A 15968-nucleotide genomic window follows, 5' to 3' on the forward strand; every position below is an offset into this window, starting at 1 on the left:
CCCGGGACCCCCGGCCGCCGCCGCCCTCTCCCCTCCTCCGGCCGGCGCCCAGGGGGTGTCCTCTGGGGCCCCGATGCCCCACTTGGAGCCCTGGGGGGCTCGTTGCTTCTCCGGAACGGGGGCCGCCATCTCTTTTATTTCTGCGGGGCCTGACCCAGCGTTGAAAGCACGAGTGTGGCGTCTCGGGGCGCTGACTTATTCCCCCGGGGTCTGGGCCCTGACGTGCATTTTTTTCTTTAGGGATAAAAGATGACCACTTCTTAGCAGTGGTGAATTAAAGTCCTGGCGCCGACTGCCCCGCTAATGGTGGCCTCCAGCCACTTCATCCCCGCGTCCGATGTTTTGAACCTACTCCTGGAGGGTTTTGAGGGGAGAGGGCCCCTCCTCTTGTGCTTGCCGTCCGCCTCCCCGGACCTTCAGGGGCCTTGTTTTCGTCCTTTGTCACGAGGACTGTCGCTCTGCCCTCCGCCCTTTCCACCCCGAGGATGCCGTGAGGCTTAGTTTATTTGAAAACAAACAAACAGGCATCAACGAACGCTTAGGAAATAACTAAATATATCAGTGATGGCTTACAGGACTTTTAGGAACCTCTTAAATAGTTTTCCTTTTCTCAGTATAGGCCAGTCCTTTTCTTTGAAAGCACTGCCTCGTATTAAGCGCTACTGTGTGGCAGGCACTGGGCTAAGCGTTATCTCGGTGAGCTCCCACAGCAATCCTATGAAGTAGATCGAGTTATTTTTCATTTTGCAAACGAGACTTTGGTTCAGAGAGGCAGTGAGTGCCTGAAGTTACACAGCTGGAAGGTGGGGCAGGGATCAGTGGCAGGCCCACGTCTGCTGCAGGTTATGCCCAGTACCCAGCACAGTAGAAGCTTAGTAAATGTTTGCTGCAGCTGCTGTTATTATAGCTCATTGGCTGGGGGGGAGGGGCTGACGGAGACTGTTTTGGTTTCCTCTTCTGGAAGACCATTCAGACGCAGGGCAGCACTTCTGGAATGCCTTCCTTTTCTCTGGAACAGTCTCTCCTGAGATTGCTGTTCTCTCCCTTGGACTGAGACAAATGAACTCGGGACTTCTTGGAACAGCTTTTTGGCTTTGGTCGAAAGCCATATATTAAAATCTCAAAGTCTTGCCTTCTGCAGTCTGGTTCAACCAACCCCAGATGCACCTGGGAATCACTGGACACCCTATACCTGCTGGCTGAAGGGGAAGCTCCCGGGGAATTGCTGTGGGAACCCAGGGAGTCCGTGTCTGCAGACATCACCCTTTCAGAGGTAGCTCTGATTTTGCCCACCCAGCTGCCCTCCTACTAGGAGGAACTGGACAGCACCAAGGAGAGGGCCAGAAGGCCAAGGACATTTCTGGACCCTTCTTCTCTTCTGCCATCCCAGGAAGGAGCGTCTGGTACAAATGAGCTGGGGGCCAGAGTACCCAGTGCTACTCACCCCCTGGGCTGTGGCAGATCTCACTGTGACCTATTTAGCAAAAGCTGTGCTGGAAACGTAGCAGCTGTGAATGTGGCAGTGGGTGGCCAGGCTAAGGGACTGCAGACCCTCTAAGTCTTGCTGGGCCTTTTTTGGGGGGTGAGATGAAACTGCTTCTCAGAGGGAGCCTCTGAGAAATGTGGGTTCTCTTCAGTTCAGAGATGTGTCATGCTATAGTTTTGAGAGTTTAGTTGTTTAAGGAAATTACGCGTTTGGCTTGAATTTGGGTTGGTTTGCGAGCTCCTTCCTGGAGCCTGGCTTGTTTCAGGGTTCAGTGAACATTAATGTCTAGGTAGATTTGGGATGCAGCAAAGCAATTGTAGTTTGCAGTTTGACTATAGTAAGTGTTCAGTAAAAGTTTGTTGGACTAACTATTCAGATGGTCACTGAGCTTTTACTATATAGAGCAGGCACTGTTCTAAGTGCTTGAAGTATGCAGGGAGCAAAAGAGATGAAAGATCCCTGATCTAGTGGACTTCAGGTTCTTCTTCTTCTTTTTTTTTAGATTTTGTTTATTTATTTATCTGAGAGAGAATGAGAGCATGAGCTGAGGAGGGGGTGGGGGGGAGAGGAAGAGCAGAGGGAGAGGGACAAGCAGACTCCACGCTGAGGGCGGGGCTTGATCCCACCACCCTGAGATCATGACCTGAGCCGAAATCAAGAGTCGTACGCTCAACCAACTGAGCCACCCAGGCGCCCCTGGACTTTAGGTTTTAGTAACATAAGTATGTAAAGTATATTAGAAGGTGATGAGTGGTATGGAAATAGAACGAGGCAAGGGAATTACGAGTGGGAGGGGGTATTGAGTTGCAAATTTAAATTGGTGTATTCTCATTTGGGATTAGGTCGGTAACATGATAAAGCAGTGGACTGAGTTATAGGTCCTGACCCTCAGTACAATCCCCCGTTCTGCCACCTTACCTTGTGACTCTGGGCAGGAGCCTTCTCTTCTCGGAGCCTCTTTCCCCACCGGAGTCCCTCTTCTTTCATTTACTGGCTGTGTGACCTTTGGCATGAACCTCTCTGACCCTCTCCTGCTTTGCGGTTTTAGGGGTCTTAGTCTGAGTTCTGCTTATACTTACACACTCTAGGGTTTGTGGCTTCTCAGTGACTGGGGCCAGTCACTGCTTCCAGCCTGCTGACCCCCAAAGACCACCAGCCTGGGGTGGCCCCAAACCCATGCCCTCTCCAATTAACTGACTCCTCTAGAGCCTGGGACAAATTGCAGTGCCAGGCTTCAGAGGTGTTATTGTAGACTTCAGGAGTTTAAGTTGAGCAGAAAAATGCTTTGTGAAGCATGACTCAGAAGTGGCTCTTGTGAAGGAGGCCAGGGGAAGCTGCCCTCCGAATGTGGGTGTTTGGCTTGGAGGAGGTAAAGATCATCCCCACTCCAGGCTGGCTGGGGCTGTTGGGGAGACTGTGGAGCTGACAGGTCAGAGCACTGACTTCAGGGTGGGCAGTCCCAAGGTCAAATTCTGGATCAGCAGCTCAGTAGCTGTGTGACCTCCAGCCAGTTACTCCACCTCTCTGAGCCTCAGCCTCTCCTCCAGTGATGGGCAGGCAGGCAGGAGATGGGTTTAGCTCCCAGTTGTTGCCTGCCCTCCAGGATGGTGGTAAGGATTCAGTGAGGTCTGTTAGTGTCAGTTCCAGTACACGGGGCCATTCAGGGCAGGGGTGGGTAGGGTGGGTAAGGCAAATGAGGAGCACTGGAGGTGTGGGAGAACAGAGGTGTGGGGGAAGCAAGATTTGTCAAGGCAGGAGGAGGCTGAGGGTTCTGCTTGGGAGTCAGGAGGTTGTTGGATTCTTAGGGAATTAAGACTGGGTTGACGGAAGGGGTATATTTGGGCTTTAGGAGAAATGGAGTTGCTTGGAAGCAGGGCAGAGAGAAGAAGGCAGGAGGGAGGGAAAGGGCTCATGCTCTGAGGGCCAGAGGGTCATGGAGGGGTGTGGACAGGTGTGTGGAGTGTGGGATGGCTGGGGTAATAAGGATCAGACCAGGTGGCTGTCTCTGTGTTAGCGAGGACTTGGCAGCACCCCTCTCTCGTCCTAAGGAACTGGCTTCCTAGCTGGGAGGAGGAGGTGGCCAGAACTGCCAGGAAAATGATGAGTAATGGGCACCCTAGGCCTGGTCTGAGCGGCTGATGCCAGGCCCAGAGGTGCTGCCTGCCTGCCCGCCCGCCCGCCCGCTGGCTGGGGGCACTTTCCCCCTTCCTTGCTGCAGGTCCCAGGGAGGGAAAAGTGCCTGCCCTCTCTCAGGCTGAACCCTCTCGGAAGCCTCACTGGGGCCTGCAATGGGTGGGCTCTGAGCCAGACCTGCCGGGGCCTCCCTCCCCCAGCTTTTACTCTGTGCCCCAGGAGCGGAGGCTGGCGTGGCCAGTCGGGAGAGGGAGGGGCCTTGCTGACTCCCAGCAGCACAGCTGCTTTCAGGGGCCTGTTCCTGGGAGCCAGCTCCCTCGGCAGCATAGGTTTTTTTCTTTCGGTCTTTATTAAGTGCCTGCTGTGTGCACTCCAATTATTTGCACAAAGGCAAGAATGGGAAGCGCTGTGAAGGCAGATACAGCCTGGTTCCTTCCTCGCTGTGTCGCTTCCTCACTGTATGGTCTTGGGCAAATGGCTTCCTGTGTCTGGGCCTCCATTCATCCTCCCTAAAATGAGAAACAGCTTTCCTTACGTGAAGAGTGTAGGAGAAGCACTGGGCATAGTGCCTGGTCAGAGTCAGCGCTGTCCTGGGCCATGGAGCCCAGGCTGAAAAGCTGATGGAGGGCACCCTTGGGCGTGTGACTCACATCCCCACCTGTCTCAGTCCCCTGATCTATAAAACATGGCCAGTAACACAAATTATAGCACAGAACATTTCTGAGCGTCCTTGCTTTGCAGGTAAATACAGACCCTGAGCCACCCTGGAAGTCCACGTGATCAGAATGCTAAATCCTCCCTATGCATTGTCTCCCTGCACCCTCCCATAACGCTAGTTGCCATCTTTGTCCCCATTTCACAGATGTGGAAACTGAGGGGCGACTGATTTATCTAAAGACACACAGCTTGCAAGTGACCAGCAAGGAGCTGAATGCAGGGCTAGCTATCTCACTGCCTTCTAGAATTAGGGTCAGCCCCAGGGCTAACGTATGTGAAGCAGCCGACACAGGGGAAGAGCACAGGAAAAGGCGGCTTGGCTAGTAATGATCGCATCCCTGGTGGCTGCATATAGCTACCCTGGGGTTAAGGGCAGGGCCCAAACCTGGCGTGTGTTACATTACACCAAGCCAAGCCAGTTGGGTACCAAGATAAAATGAAGTGAAAGCTTCTAGGCAGCGGAGAAAAGTTGAGTGTAGACCTTATAGACCAGGTGTTTCTGACGTTTCAGGTCCTATGTGCAGAAGAGTAAACACCCAAAGTTTACAATACTACCGCTCAACTTTGCCCTTCCTACAAACTGTTTTTAAACATCAGCTTTGAAAAAAAATGTTAGTAAACCTCAAACTTTCTTTGTTGGGCATGCTCATACACTGCTGGTAGGCAGATAAATTTATATAGTGGATCTAGAGGGAAGTTGGTCAATGTGTATCCAGAGCCTTCAGCACATATATTTTTTTTTTAAAGATTTTATTTATTTATTTGACAGAGAGAGAGACAGCGAGAGAGGGAGAAGCGGGCTTCCCGCCGAACGGGGATCCTGATGCGGGGCTCGATCCCAGGACCCTGGAATCATGACCTGAGCCGAAGGCAGACGCTTAACGACTGAGCCACCCAGGCGCCCCCAGCACACACATTTTGACCTAGTAATTTTTCCTGGATCAAAGATGTAGTCCAAAGATTTATATTTCAAAATATTTCTCACTGCCTTATTTATAATGGCAACACACACACACAAATACCCTAAGTGTCCAAGAGTAGGAAAGCGACTAAGTAAGGTGTAGCTTAAATTCTATGTGGGACATTAGTCAGCCATTAAAAATGAAGTTGTTGAAAAGAAGTTTATTGACAGGAGAAATGTACGTGATCTAAACAGAAAAAACTTGTATACAAACTGTATCTGTTATATTCTAGTTTCGTTTTTTAAATTAGGCATTCCTACACATGAACAAGACTAACACAGTAACCATCTTACCCCCACCCCCAGGTGGATCACAGGTGATTTTTATGCCATTTTATGTTTGTCAGTGTTCTCCAGCTTCTACAGAGGTGTATATTAATTGTATTGAAACCACACAAACAGCCTTTTTCTATTTTCAGGGTAAGTGGGAGGAGATGAAAAATTTTAATCCAACACGGAAGTTAATGAGGCAAAAGCAAAGGCGTTAAGAGCAGATCTTCAAGTGAATGAGTCACGTGATGAAAGGTTCTACTTTCAAGCCACTCGGGTAGCAGCTGAGGCACTTCCTCTCGGAGCTTCTGGGACCACTCAGATGCTGCCCCCTCTCTAAAATGGGCCTCAGGTGTCCTGTTCACACCCTGGGGGTCTGGAGAGCCCCCAAGGGATGGAGGTCATGCTTCCCCAGTGTTCTCTCAGGGACCTGGGGAAAAGCAAGCCCCACCTTGGGTATAGAGATTACTTAAAATCTTTTAGGGGCTCCTGGCTGGCTCCGTCAGCGTTGTGAGTTTAAGCCCCACGTTGGGCATGGAGCCTACTTAAAAATAAAATAAAATCTTAAAAAAAAATAAAGGGCTTTTAATCAACTTTATTGAGATATAATTTACATACAGTAAAATTCATGCACTTTAAAGATGTAGTTCCTGAGATTTAACAGGTATAGAGACCTGGCTAAATCACACCCCCATCAAAATCTAGAACATTCCAACACCACAGAAAGTTCCCTCTTTACAGCGTAGCCTCACCCTCTGCCCCAGGCAACCACTGTCCCAATTTCTAACACCTTAGGTTAGTTTTGTCTGTTTTGAATTTTCATATGAAGAGAATCCTAGAGTCTGTGCTCTTTTGTATCTGACTTCTTTTGCTCAGTTTAACGTGTCTGGAATTGACCCATGTTGCTGTGCATATCCAGGGTTCTTTTTGATGCTGAGTAGTGTCCCATTATATGAATATAATGGTAGTTGGCTTCAGTCCCCTGTTGTTGGACCCTGGGAGGTCTTCGCAATTTTGGGCTGTTACGTATAAAGCTACTATGAATGTTTGCATACAAATCTTTGTGTAGAGGTATGTTTTCATTTCTCCTGGGTGAATATCCAACAGTGGAATTTCAGGCTCATGTGATAAGTGTGTGCTTGACTTTGTAGGAATCTGCCTGGCTATTTTCCAGCTTTTGATATTATTTTACAGTCCTATCAATATAGGCAAATTCCTTCACATCTTCAGCAACCCCTGCTATTGAAGATTTTTATTAGTTCTAGATGTTCTTGGTGCTGTGAGATGTTATCTTGCAAATGATGTTGAGCATGCTCTCGTGTGCTTGTTGGCCATTCTTACCTGGTGAAGTACCTGCTCCATCCTTCACCCGTTTCACAAAATTGGACACTTTATCCTTCTTTGGGTTGTAAGAGTTCTTTATGTATTTTGGATATTTGTTAGATACATGTATTGTGAACATTTTCTCCTGGGCTGTGGCTTGCTTTTTCATTCCCCTAACAGCATCTTTTGAAAAGAAAAATGTTTAATTTTGAGAAAGTCCAGTTTTTCAATGTTGCCTTTTATAAAGAACACCTTCCGTTTTTAAGACCTTTGTGGACTCCAGAGTTGCAGAGATTCTCTCCTAGGGTTTCCTCTAGAAGTTCTAGAGTTTTAATGTTTGCTCTCGTTCAGTCTGAAGTCAGGAGAACTGGCAGCGGGGGCCGTGCTGGGGCTGGTGGTGGAGGGGTCAGGGATGTGGGGTGGCGCGGGTCCACCCCCGCTGGGGGAGGCGCATCTGCACCAGTACCCTGCTGGCTCCAAAGACAGACCTCAAAGGCTCTGCGGGCTTTGCAAAGCTCCCAAACCAAGTGTACCAAAAACTGGTGGACACGGGGCTTGAACTCACATTACGGCAGCAGGTGAATCCAGATTGGGAACGTGGATGTTAATCAACTCCTCTTCCTCACAGATTTGTTGTCTCCGGAGCATCCAGGTGCTTCCCCCAGAATAAACAAGACTGTACAAGTGGAATAGTTCAGAGTTTTAATCCAAAGAGGTGGTTTTGGGGCACCTGGGTGGCTCCGTCGTTAAACGTCTGATTTCGGCTCAGGTCATGATCTCAGGGTCGTGGGATCGAGCCCCATGGCCGGTTCCCCGCTGAGTGGGGAGTCTGTTTGTCCCTCTCCCTCTGCCCCTCCCCCTGCTTGTGCTCTCTCTCTCTCTCGCTCGCTCGCTTGCTCAAATAATAAAATCTTAAAAAAAAAAGAAAGAAAACACGAATTTCTGGAAACAGAAGATGAGGAAGAGAGAAAGCTTGTTGAAAACACGAAGGACTGTTTACCTCTCTGTGTGGCGGGTAGCAATCGTGTGAATGAAGTGAAGGGCAGAAGAGTCGGAGGAAGGCAGGGTGCTGCCGGGGTTGAGAACGGTGAACGTTGGGGGTTTTACGGTCCTAAGAAGTGTGTTGCTAAGAACACATGCGCAAGACTTGAAAGATGTCACCGATCACGTATGCTCTGAGATGCGCAGCAGCAGGAAGCGGCCGCCCGCAGCCAGGGCGGCGTGCCCGGAGCCCTCCGGCACGCATGGAAGGAGGGAGCGCGGGGCTCAGGCGGAGGAGCCGCACATGCAGCCGGTGACCGATGTGAAGGCCAGAGGCAAAGGTGGAAAACCGAAGGGCTCTGAAGCTGAGCTCCGGCGGCGCCACGAGCAAATGAAGAACTAGAGGAAAAAGAATTAGGGGAAGATGTTGTCAGTTTGAAAATGAGAAAGCCAACGGGGCATCTCAAGGATGTATTTTATTTTATTTTACTTTTATTTTTATTTTTTTTTAAAGATTTTTATTTATTTATTTGACAGTGAGAGAGGGAACACAAGCAAGGGGAGAGGGGGAGAGAGAAGCAGGCTTCCCGCTGAGCAGAGAGCCCGATCCCAGGACCCTGGGATTATGACCTGAGCCGAAGGCAGACGCCCAACAACTGAGCCACCCAGGCGCCCCACAAGGATGTATTTTAGAATAACCCGACTCTTCCAGAACCTCGGAAAAGAACAAGAAGAAAAGGAAGAACTTTTAAACACTTTATTGACCACCAATTACATAAAGTCTATGATCCATTTCTAAATAAGTTTTGTGTATGATGTGAGGCGGGTTAAAGGTCATTTTTCCCCCATACAGAGAGCCTTTGTTGAAAGGACTGTCTTTTGCCCGTTGAATTACATCAGTACTTATTTTTATTTTTATTTTTTAAGACTTTATTTATTTGGGAGAGAGAGAGCATGCACAAGCGAGAGGGAGAAGCAGATTCCCCGCTAAGCGTGGAGCCTAATGCAGGGCTCGATCCCAGGACCCTGAGATCACAGCCTGAGCTGAAGGCAGATGCTTAATCCACTGAGCCACCCGGGCACCCCTATCAATACCTTTTTTGAAATCATTCGACCACATTATGTGCGGGTCCAACTCTAGACTTTCGCTTCTATTCCCTCGAGCCGTATGTCTTTGTTTAAACCAATGCCACACTGACTTGATTACTGAACCTTTATAGGAAGTCTTCAGTCAGATGGTATAAGTCTTCCAACTTTGTGCTTTTTCCAGATTGTTTGGGCTCTTCTAGGTCTTTCTTTCTGTATACATTTTAGAATTAGCTTGACAATTTCTGCAAGAAAGCTTGCTGGGATTTTGATTGAGATTGCATTGAATCTGTAGCCCAATTTGGGCAGAATGGATATCTTAATATTGAGTACGCCAGTCCACGAACATGGTGTGTCTCTTCACATATTTAGATCTAATTTAATTCCGTGCATAGGAAGATTCAATATTTACCTTTTTTTTAAATATTTTTATTTATTTGTCAGAGAGAGAGCACAAGCAGAGGGAGCAGGAGAGGGAGAAGCAGGCTTCTTGCTGAGCAGGGAGCCCGATGTGGGACTCGATCCCAGGACTCTGGATCATGACCTGAGCCGAAGGCAGACGCTTAACCGACTGAGCCACCCAGGTGCCCCTCAATATTTACATTTTTAATGGCTGCACAGTACAACAGAGTGTGGTTGTATCATTATTTGTCCAGTGCCTGTTGCCGTTCGCTCAGATTACATCCAGTTCCCCCATTATAAACAGCGCATATCTTTGTCATTCTGTCTTTGCACATACCCTGATTACTTACTTAGAAAAAAATCTGGAGCCACGTTAACCCTTTGGACTCTTCTTCGCTATTTGCCTTATTTAAACTGGTGATTTGTGTGCAGTGAAATGTGGAATGTCAGTGATCTGGGCGTATTTTGGTGAGGCCCCAACAGCACAGTGATTTAGAACGGGAGGCAGCAAACTGTGGCAGCAGGTCCTGGGTTATCTTGCAGAGCCCTGGAGCTATGAATTAAAAAAAAATAGTTTTAATACATTGTAAAAAGAAAAAAAGTGCAAAGAAGAATATGTGATCAAGATTGACACGGCCCACAAAGCCTAAATTATTTACTGCCTGGTCCTTTATAGACAAGGTTTGTCAAACCTGGATTCAGAGCCTGGCTCTGTACCAGACAATCTGATCGAGTACCCACGCGTGACTGACTAGCTGAGGATTGACTTTGGCCAAGTCCTGTAGTTAGTTACTCAAGCTCCAGTTCTGTTTCTTCTGTAAAACAGGGGCAATGAGGGTACATGGAGGGTTGTTAGCCACAGGGCTTTTTTTTTTTTCCCTATCTGAAGTTGGAGGAACTTAAGTAGTCTGATTGCACGTGTGAATCCAGATGGGCCCATTGCCATCATCCCTGTCCTGGGCACCGCTCGTGGCACTGGGCATCAGGCTCATAAGCTGGCTCTGCCATCTAGCTGGAGAGATGGGCCACACACCAAAGACACTCCCTCCCCTCTCTCCCCAGCCTCCTGACTGTATTGCAGCTTGGCAACCCGGTGCACTTGACCTCAGTGGAAATGAAAAACAAAAACAAAAACAACAACAATCCTAAAAATCTGGCTTTGAGTGAAGGGGCTTGGAATTTAGAACCTTGAGCCCATCATTGTCATGTGACCATTTTAAATGTTAGCTTCTAACTGGCTCTCTCTCTTTGAACTGCCCACATCTGGGGGACTGTGGCCCAGCAGGGAAGGGGGGGCAGTGGCGACACGTGGATGGACTCAGTTGTGCCTCTAGCCTGGGGTTGCTCAAGACTTGGGGGCCGGGGATTCTGAGCAGCACAGGATCCTTGGGAGGCACCAAGGATGATCTGAGGGTCGCGGGCATGCGTGGAAGGGGCTGAGCCTTCCGTCCAGAGGGTTAACAGGTGGTGGCAGCCAGAGGGAGCATTAGCTGGAGAGCCCTGTGGCCCTCTCTTACAGACCCTTGAAGGTCTCTGCTCTCGGGGATCACAGAGGTAATGCCCAGCAGTGGCTAGTGAAGGGTCCAACACCCCCAAGGAGGGGCTGGCCCTATTTGCCAGCTCTGCACAAGCCTTTAGCTACCCTGGGAGTGATGTGTTTTTACTGTCCCTGTGGATGGACCGAGGAGCCTGTCCAGCCCGCGGATGCCTCAAATGTCCAAAAATTCACTTGCCCCTCCCAGGAGGAATTCGGGCCTATTTTCAGCCCCTGGTCGGTGCGAAGAGTGGTTTTGAAATAACAGCTGCATGAAGTGCGCTGGTTTGTCCCCCCAGGTTCCCTGCCAGAGGCCTGCACTCACCCCAGCCGGCGCAGCGCCCCACCGTCAGCTGTCCACGGAGAATGCGGATGTCAGCTGCCTCCTAGGGGTGGCGCTCTACACAGAGGTAGGCCCACAGCCTGCCCGCCTGAAGCACGGACCGAGGAGGAAAGTCTTTTAGGTGAAATAACGGAACTGTGGTTGTCTTTTTTCTTTTTTCAAGTCCTTATCTTTTAGAAGAACATGCGCAGATGAAATGATGTGGTGTCTGGGATCTGCTGCAAAAAAAGAGGAAGTGGGAGGTTGGGCTGAAGCAGGGTTGGCCACTCAGGGCTCAGGGCTGAAGCTAGGTGATGGGTACATGGGAGTGAGCCGTGCAGTTCTGTCTGCTGCTTATGTTTACATTTTCCCAAGTTAAAAAGAGAGCGAACACAGGTGGGGCCTTACGAGTCTGACCAGCTTGCAGGTCAGCCTTAGCCCTCGCATTCTTTCTGTGAGACCTGAGAGAAGAAGGAACCCCTATTTCCTAATCTGTAAAAGGGGCTTAATCACAGGTGCCTGGAAGATGGCTGGGGGAGTTTGTAATGAGCTAATGTATGGAGACCACTTAGTGTGTTACCTGGAACCTTATCAGTGCCCCGGAACAGCTGTTCTGGCTGGGAGCCTGGGCTCGTCGACCCCTGGCTGGCCATTTCTGGTGGGGAGGGGCCTTCCAGGAGAGCTGGGGGTCTACCTCCCTCGGTGGACACGCAGCCTCTGCCTTCGATCCAACCACCTTGGCTCCACTTCATCTTTGGTTGGTTTGGACCTTGTTGGGCAACAGTTTGGAGCTAGAATCAACAGTCAGATTCCTGGGTGCGATTTCTGCTAAACTTTTGGGTGGCTGAAGCAAATTCAGTGATTTCTTTTTAGGCATTTTCTTTGGCAATAATTGTAACTCACAGGACGTTGCCACAAATGTCGCTCAGTTCCCCCAGCGGTACCACATCTTTGGCATGTCTGCAGGACGTACGGTATGCCAGCCGGTAGAGTTGATGGTGGTGCACCCCACGGCACTTACTCACGTTTTACCACTTTTACACGTACCCATTTGTGAGTCCTTGAGCAATCCACTGGGGTCGATGTTACCGTCACACCCAATTCCCAGAGAAGGACAGTGAGGCTCAGAGTAGTTACGTGGCTTCCCCGAGTCACCAGCCGATATGTGGCAGAGCCAGGGCCCGAGACCAAAGTTGTGCACTGAGCCAGTAGCCACATGCCTCCCTCCCCCAGCGGCTGCCGTTAACCCAGTCTCCCTGCGTTTTCTCGTAGGTGAGCCCAGGCCAGAATGGGGGACTCCAGGGACCTTTGCCCTCACCTTGACTCCATAGGGGAGGTGACCAAGGAGGACTTGCTGTTCAAATCTAAGGTAAAGGGTCAGACCTTCCGGGGCTGGGGCCCATGCCCAGGGGCACTGCCTTCCTGAGGTACAGAGGTTTCTGAAGGCGGTGGAAGAACCAGCTCTCCGAAAGTCTCTGGTTAGCCTTTTGTGTAAATGGAAGGGCTGGAGTCTGCTCGAGGCCTTCCGGGGGCTGTGTCCTAATGGCCATTAATTATCACTTAGCTCACTCCATCTGGGAGCCGCTAATGCTCTGTGCATTAGCTGCTGGAGCGGGTGCCCAGAGCCTTTCCAGGGCAGGGCATGAATCACGCCTTGAGAGTCCATGGACGTTTTGACACATGTGACCTGAGGAGGGCCCCGGGCAGGCCCAAAGCAAGAAGGTGGGCCACTCTGAGTGGGGAGGATGTGTCTTTGTCTGGAAAAATATTTTGAATCGGCGTAATACTTTCCTGTGGTTCAAAATCAAACAATATAAAAATACCAGCGTCAAGAAGTCCCCCTCCCAGCCTCTGTGCTCCCCCTCCCCGCCCCCCCTTTAGGGAGCCACTTACAGGAGTTTCTTTTGTACGTCTTCAGAGTTTCTTCATGCAAATATGCTTATTTTTCATTTCCCCTTCGTTCCATAAAAGGTTGCATACTGCAGACACTTTTGTAACTTGCTTTATTCACCGGACAGTGTATCCTGGAGCTCTTTCAATCCTGGTACATAGACGGTGTTCTCACTCTTGGCCCTGGCGTTGCATGGTATCTCGTTGTGTGGACCCCATAACTCAGCCTCTGTGGGTGGACACCGCGGCTCTTCGCATGTGGTGAATGTGATGCTGTGATGAATGGCCTCGTGGGAGTGCCGCTGTGTGCTGGGGGGGGGGGGGGGGGGGGGTGGGGAAGAGTGTGTGGAGGACACTCCCAGGAATGGGGTCTGGGGTCAGATTCCTAGACACACTGCTGGCTCTTCTTTCTGGGCACCTGATGCTGGTCCGTCAGCCTCCCTCCACCAGCAGGTCCTGGGTGGCCTTTGGCCTGAGCTGGCTTAGCCTGGGCCCACTGGAGGGATCAGGCCTTCAAAGTACCTGTGGCTTCTTTTGAAGTAGTTTCGCTTCTCTGTGATCTGGAGGAGGGGCCGAGCAAGGCTGTGGTGCAAATATTTGCATTGTCTAACGCTGGGTTCTGAGTGTGCACAGAGAAATAAATGAGACAGACTGAGGGGATTTTCCTCCAGAGGAGGCAGGAATAGGGGGAATCTGAGGGCAAAGAGGTGAGCAAGGAGGGAAGGTCTGGGCTGGCCCACGGCAGCCTTTTGGAGGGGCATCTGGAGATGTCTCAGGACTGTGTTTCAGGGAGCATGTCTTCCACCCTGCTCTGAGCATCCAGGAACCTACAAAACGAAACCACAATTGTTTTAAAATACCAGAAGAGGGAGGGCTCTGAACAGGTCAGTTGGGATGGAGGAGATGCAAATGGCCGAGACACCTCTGAAAGAAGATGCTTAACTTCACGAGTGGTTGGGGATATTGCTGACTAGAGCAAGATGATAGCATTTCCATCTGCCGGACGAACCACAGGCTGGTCGGATCAGAGCTGACAGTGATGGAGGGAAGGAGACCACACACGTGGTGGGGCTGGGTAGGCATTCCTGTCCCTTCAGGGATGCCATTCCACTTCTGGGAATTTATCCAGCAGCAATGTAAGTACCAGTTATAAAGATACAAATACAGCAGTATTCATTGAGCATCATGTGTAAGAGGAGGAAACTGGCGGCAGTCTGAATACTCATCAAGAAGGGAACGGGTCAGTTGTGCTGAGCCCATAGCGCGGGGCACCGTGCGATCGATCGTTGCAGAGGACGAGGTGTGATATTTGTGTACAGACTCAGGAAGATGACCATAAAAAGGTGGCAGAAACATGCATAGTATGATCTCATTTTTCCTAAAATCACACCCCCTCCCTAAGTATACGCATATGCATTTGTATCAGAAGAAAGTATGGAGGGACATGTTTCCGATTATTCCGGGACATATTTTTATTACACGTTATATCCTCTACTTCAAATTGTGTATAACGTGTGTGTCATCTGAACTGTTAAAACAAGCATACCGGGTGCCTGGCTGGCTCAGTAGGTAAAGCATGCGACTCTGGATCTCAGAGTCGTATGTTCGAGCCCCAGATTGACTCAGAGCCTACTTAAAAAAAAAACCGTAGGATACTTTTGTTATTCAAATGACTGAAAGGAAAAGGAAGCCCCAGAAGATGAAAGTAAATTGTGAAATCAGGAAATCACAAAGGAGATGACAAATTCAGGAAGGTCAGGGGCTACTGATGGATTCCCTGCTGCCCGCAGAACCCCCAGCGGGAGACCCCGTCTGACTGCAGACCTCAGTTCCAACCTTCTTCACCTCAGCCCGACGGGGAGCTCCATGTTTAGGCATGGCCACAAACTGGGCTTCGTGAGAATAAGAAGTTCCCGAGGAAGCGTGGGAGGGGGAGGCCTGCTTTCCCGATGGGGGGCTCGATGACCCAGGCTCCCCAGCTTCCCCGTCCCAAGCCTGCTCCATAGCCTGACGGGACCTCTGAGCCTCAGTTCCTCATCTGTCCAAAAGAGGTGCTGCACAGGGCGCCTGGGTGGCTCAGTCGTTAAGCGTCTGCCTTCGGCTCAGGTCATGATCCCAGGGTCCTGGGATCGAGCCCCGCATCGGGCTCCCTGCTCGGCGGGGAGGTCTGCTTCTCCCTCTCCCACTCCCCCTGCTTGTGTTCCCTCTCTCGCTGTGTCTCTCTCTGTCAAATAAATAAATAAAATCTTTAAAAAAAAAAACAAAAGAGGTGCTGCACGGACTGGTGGGGATGACGTGAGCCATGTGTGATGAACTTAGCCATGGTCATCCTCAGCAGGTATCCCTCTTGCTCTGGCTGAGCCCCATGTTGAAACTGCTGTCAGAGCTGGCACTTAGAATTCACCTCAGCTGATGGAGGCCCCTTGGGCTTTGTGGAGGCTTAGCTGGGAATTGCTGTTCTAGACAGGTACAGACAAGATTATTTAGGGCACAGGTTTTATTTATCTAACAGAGAGAGCGAGCGAGAGAGAGAGAGAGCGCACAAGCAGACGGAGTAGCAGGTAGAGGGAGGGGGAGAAGCAGGCTTCCCACCAAGCAGGGAGCCTGATGTGGGGCTCGATCCCAGGACCCTGGGATCATGACCTGAGCTGAAGGCAGATGCTTAACCGACTGAGCCACCTAGGCGTTAGGGCAGGTTTAAGTTGTAACAAAGAGACCCTGAAATACAGTATCTTAAATGAGGTAGACATTTCCTTTTCTCTCATAGAATAGTCCAGAGCTAGCTAGGATGGCAGGGTGACCCTGCCTTTCCCAACATGTGACTTTCATCTCTGAGTCCAAGGTCCGCTCCTGCCTTTGCATC

The 15968-nt window shown here is 50.2% G+C and overlaps 1 protein-coding gene across 6 annotated transcripts in view; it reads left to right on the plus strand.

The window, feature by feature from the left end:
• Positions 1-15968, plus strand: part of USP20 (ubiquitin specific peptidase 20) — a 40175-nt gene that overhangs the window by 214 nt on the left and 23993 nt on the right. For 4 of the 6 annotated variants that reach the window (XM_032418625.1, XM_032418623.1, XM_032418628.1 and 1 more), the window contains exons 2-3: positions 11193-11357; positions 12488-12584. In XM_032418625.1, the coding sequence (XP_032274516.1) occupies positions 12504-12584 (81 nt within the window). In that variant the 5' untranslated portion in view covers positions 11193-11357; positions 12488-12503. Of the gene's footprint in view, positions 1-9499; positions 9542-11192; positions 11358-12487; positions 12585-15968 lie in introns of those variants that run through there. The other 2 variants (XM_032418626.1, XM_032418627.1) reach the window with 2 other exon arrangements.

The sequence above is a fragment of the Phoca vitulina genome, unplaced genomic scaffold (assembly GCF_004348235.1).
Source record: "Phoca vitulina isolate PV1807 unplaced genomic scaffold, GSC_HSeal_1.0 scaffold21, whole genome shotgun sequence".
NCBI lineage: Eukaryota > Metazoa > Chordata > Mammalia > Carnivora > Phocidae > Phoca > Phoca vitulina.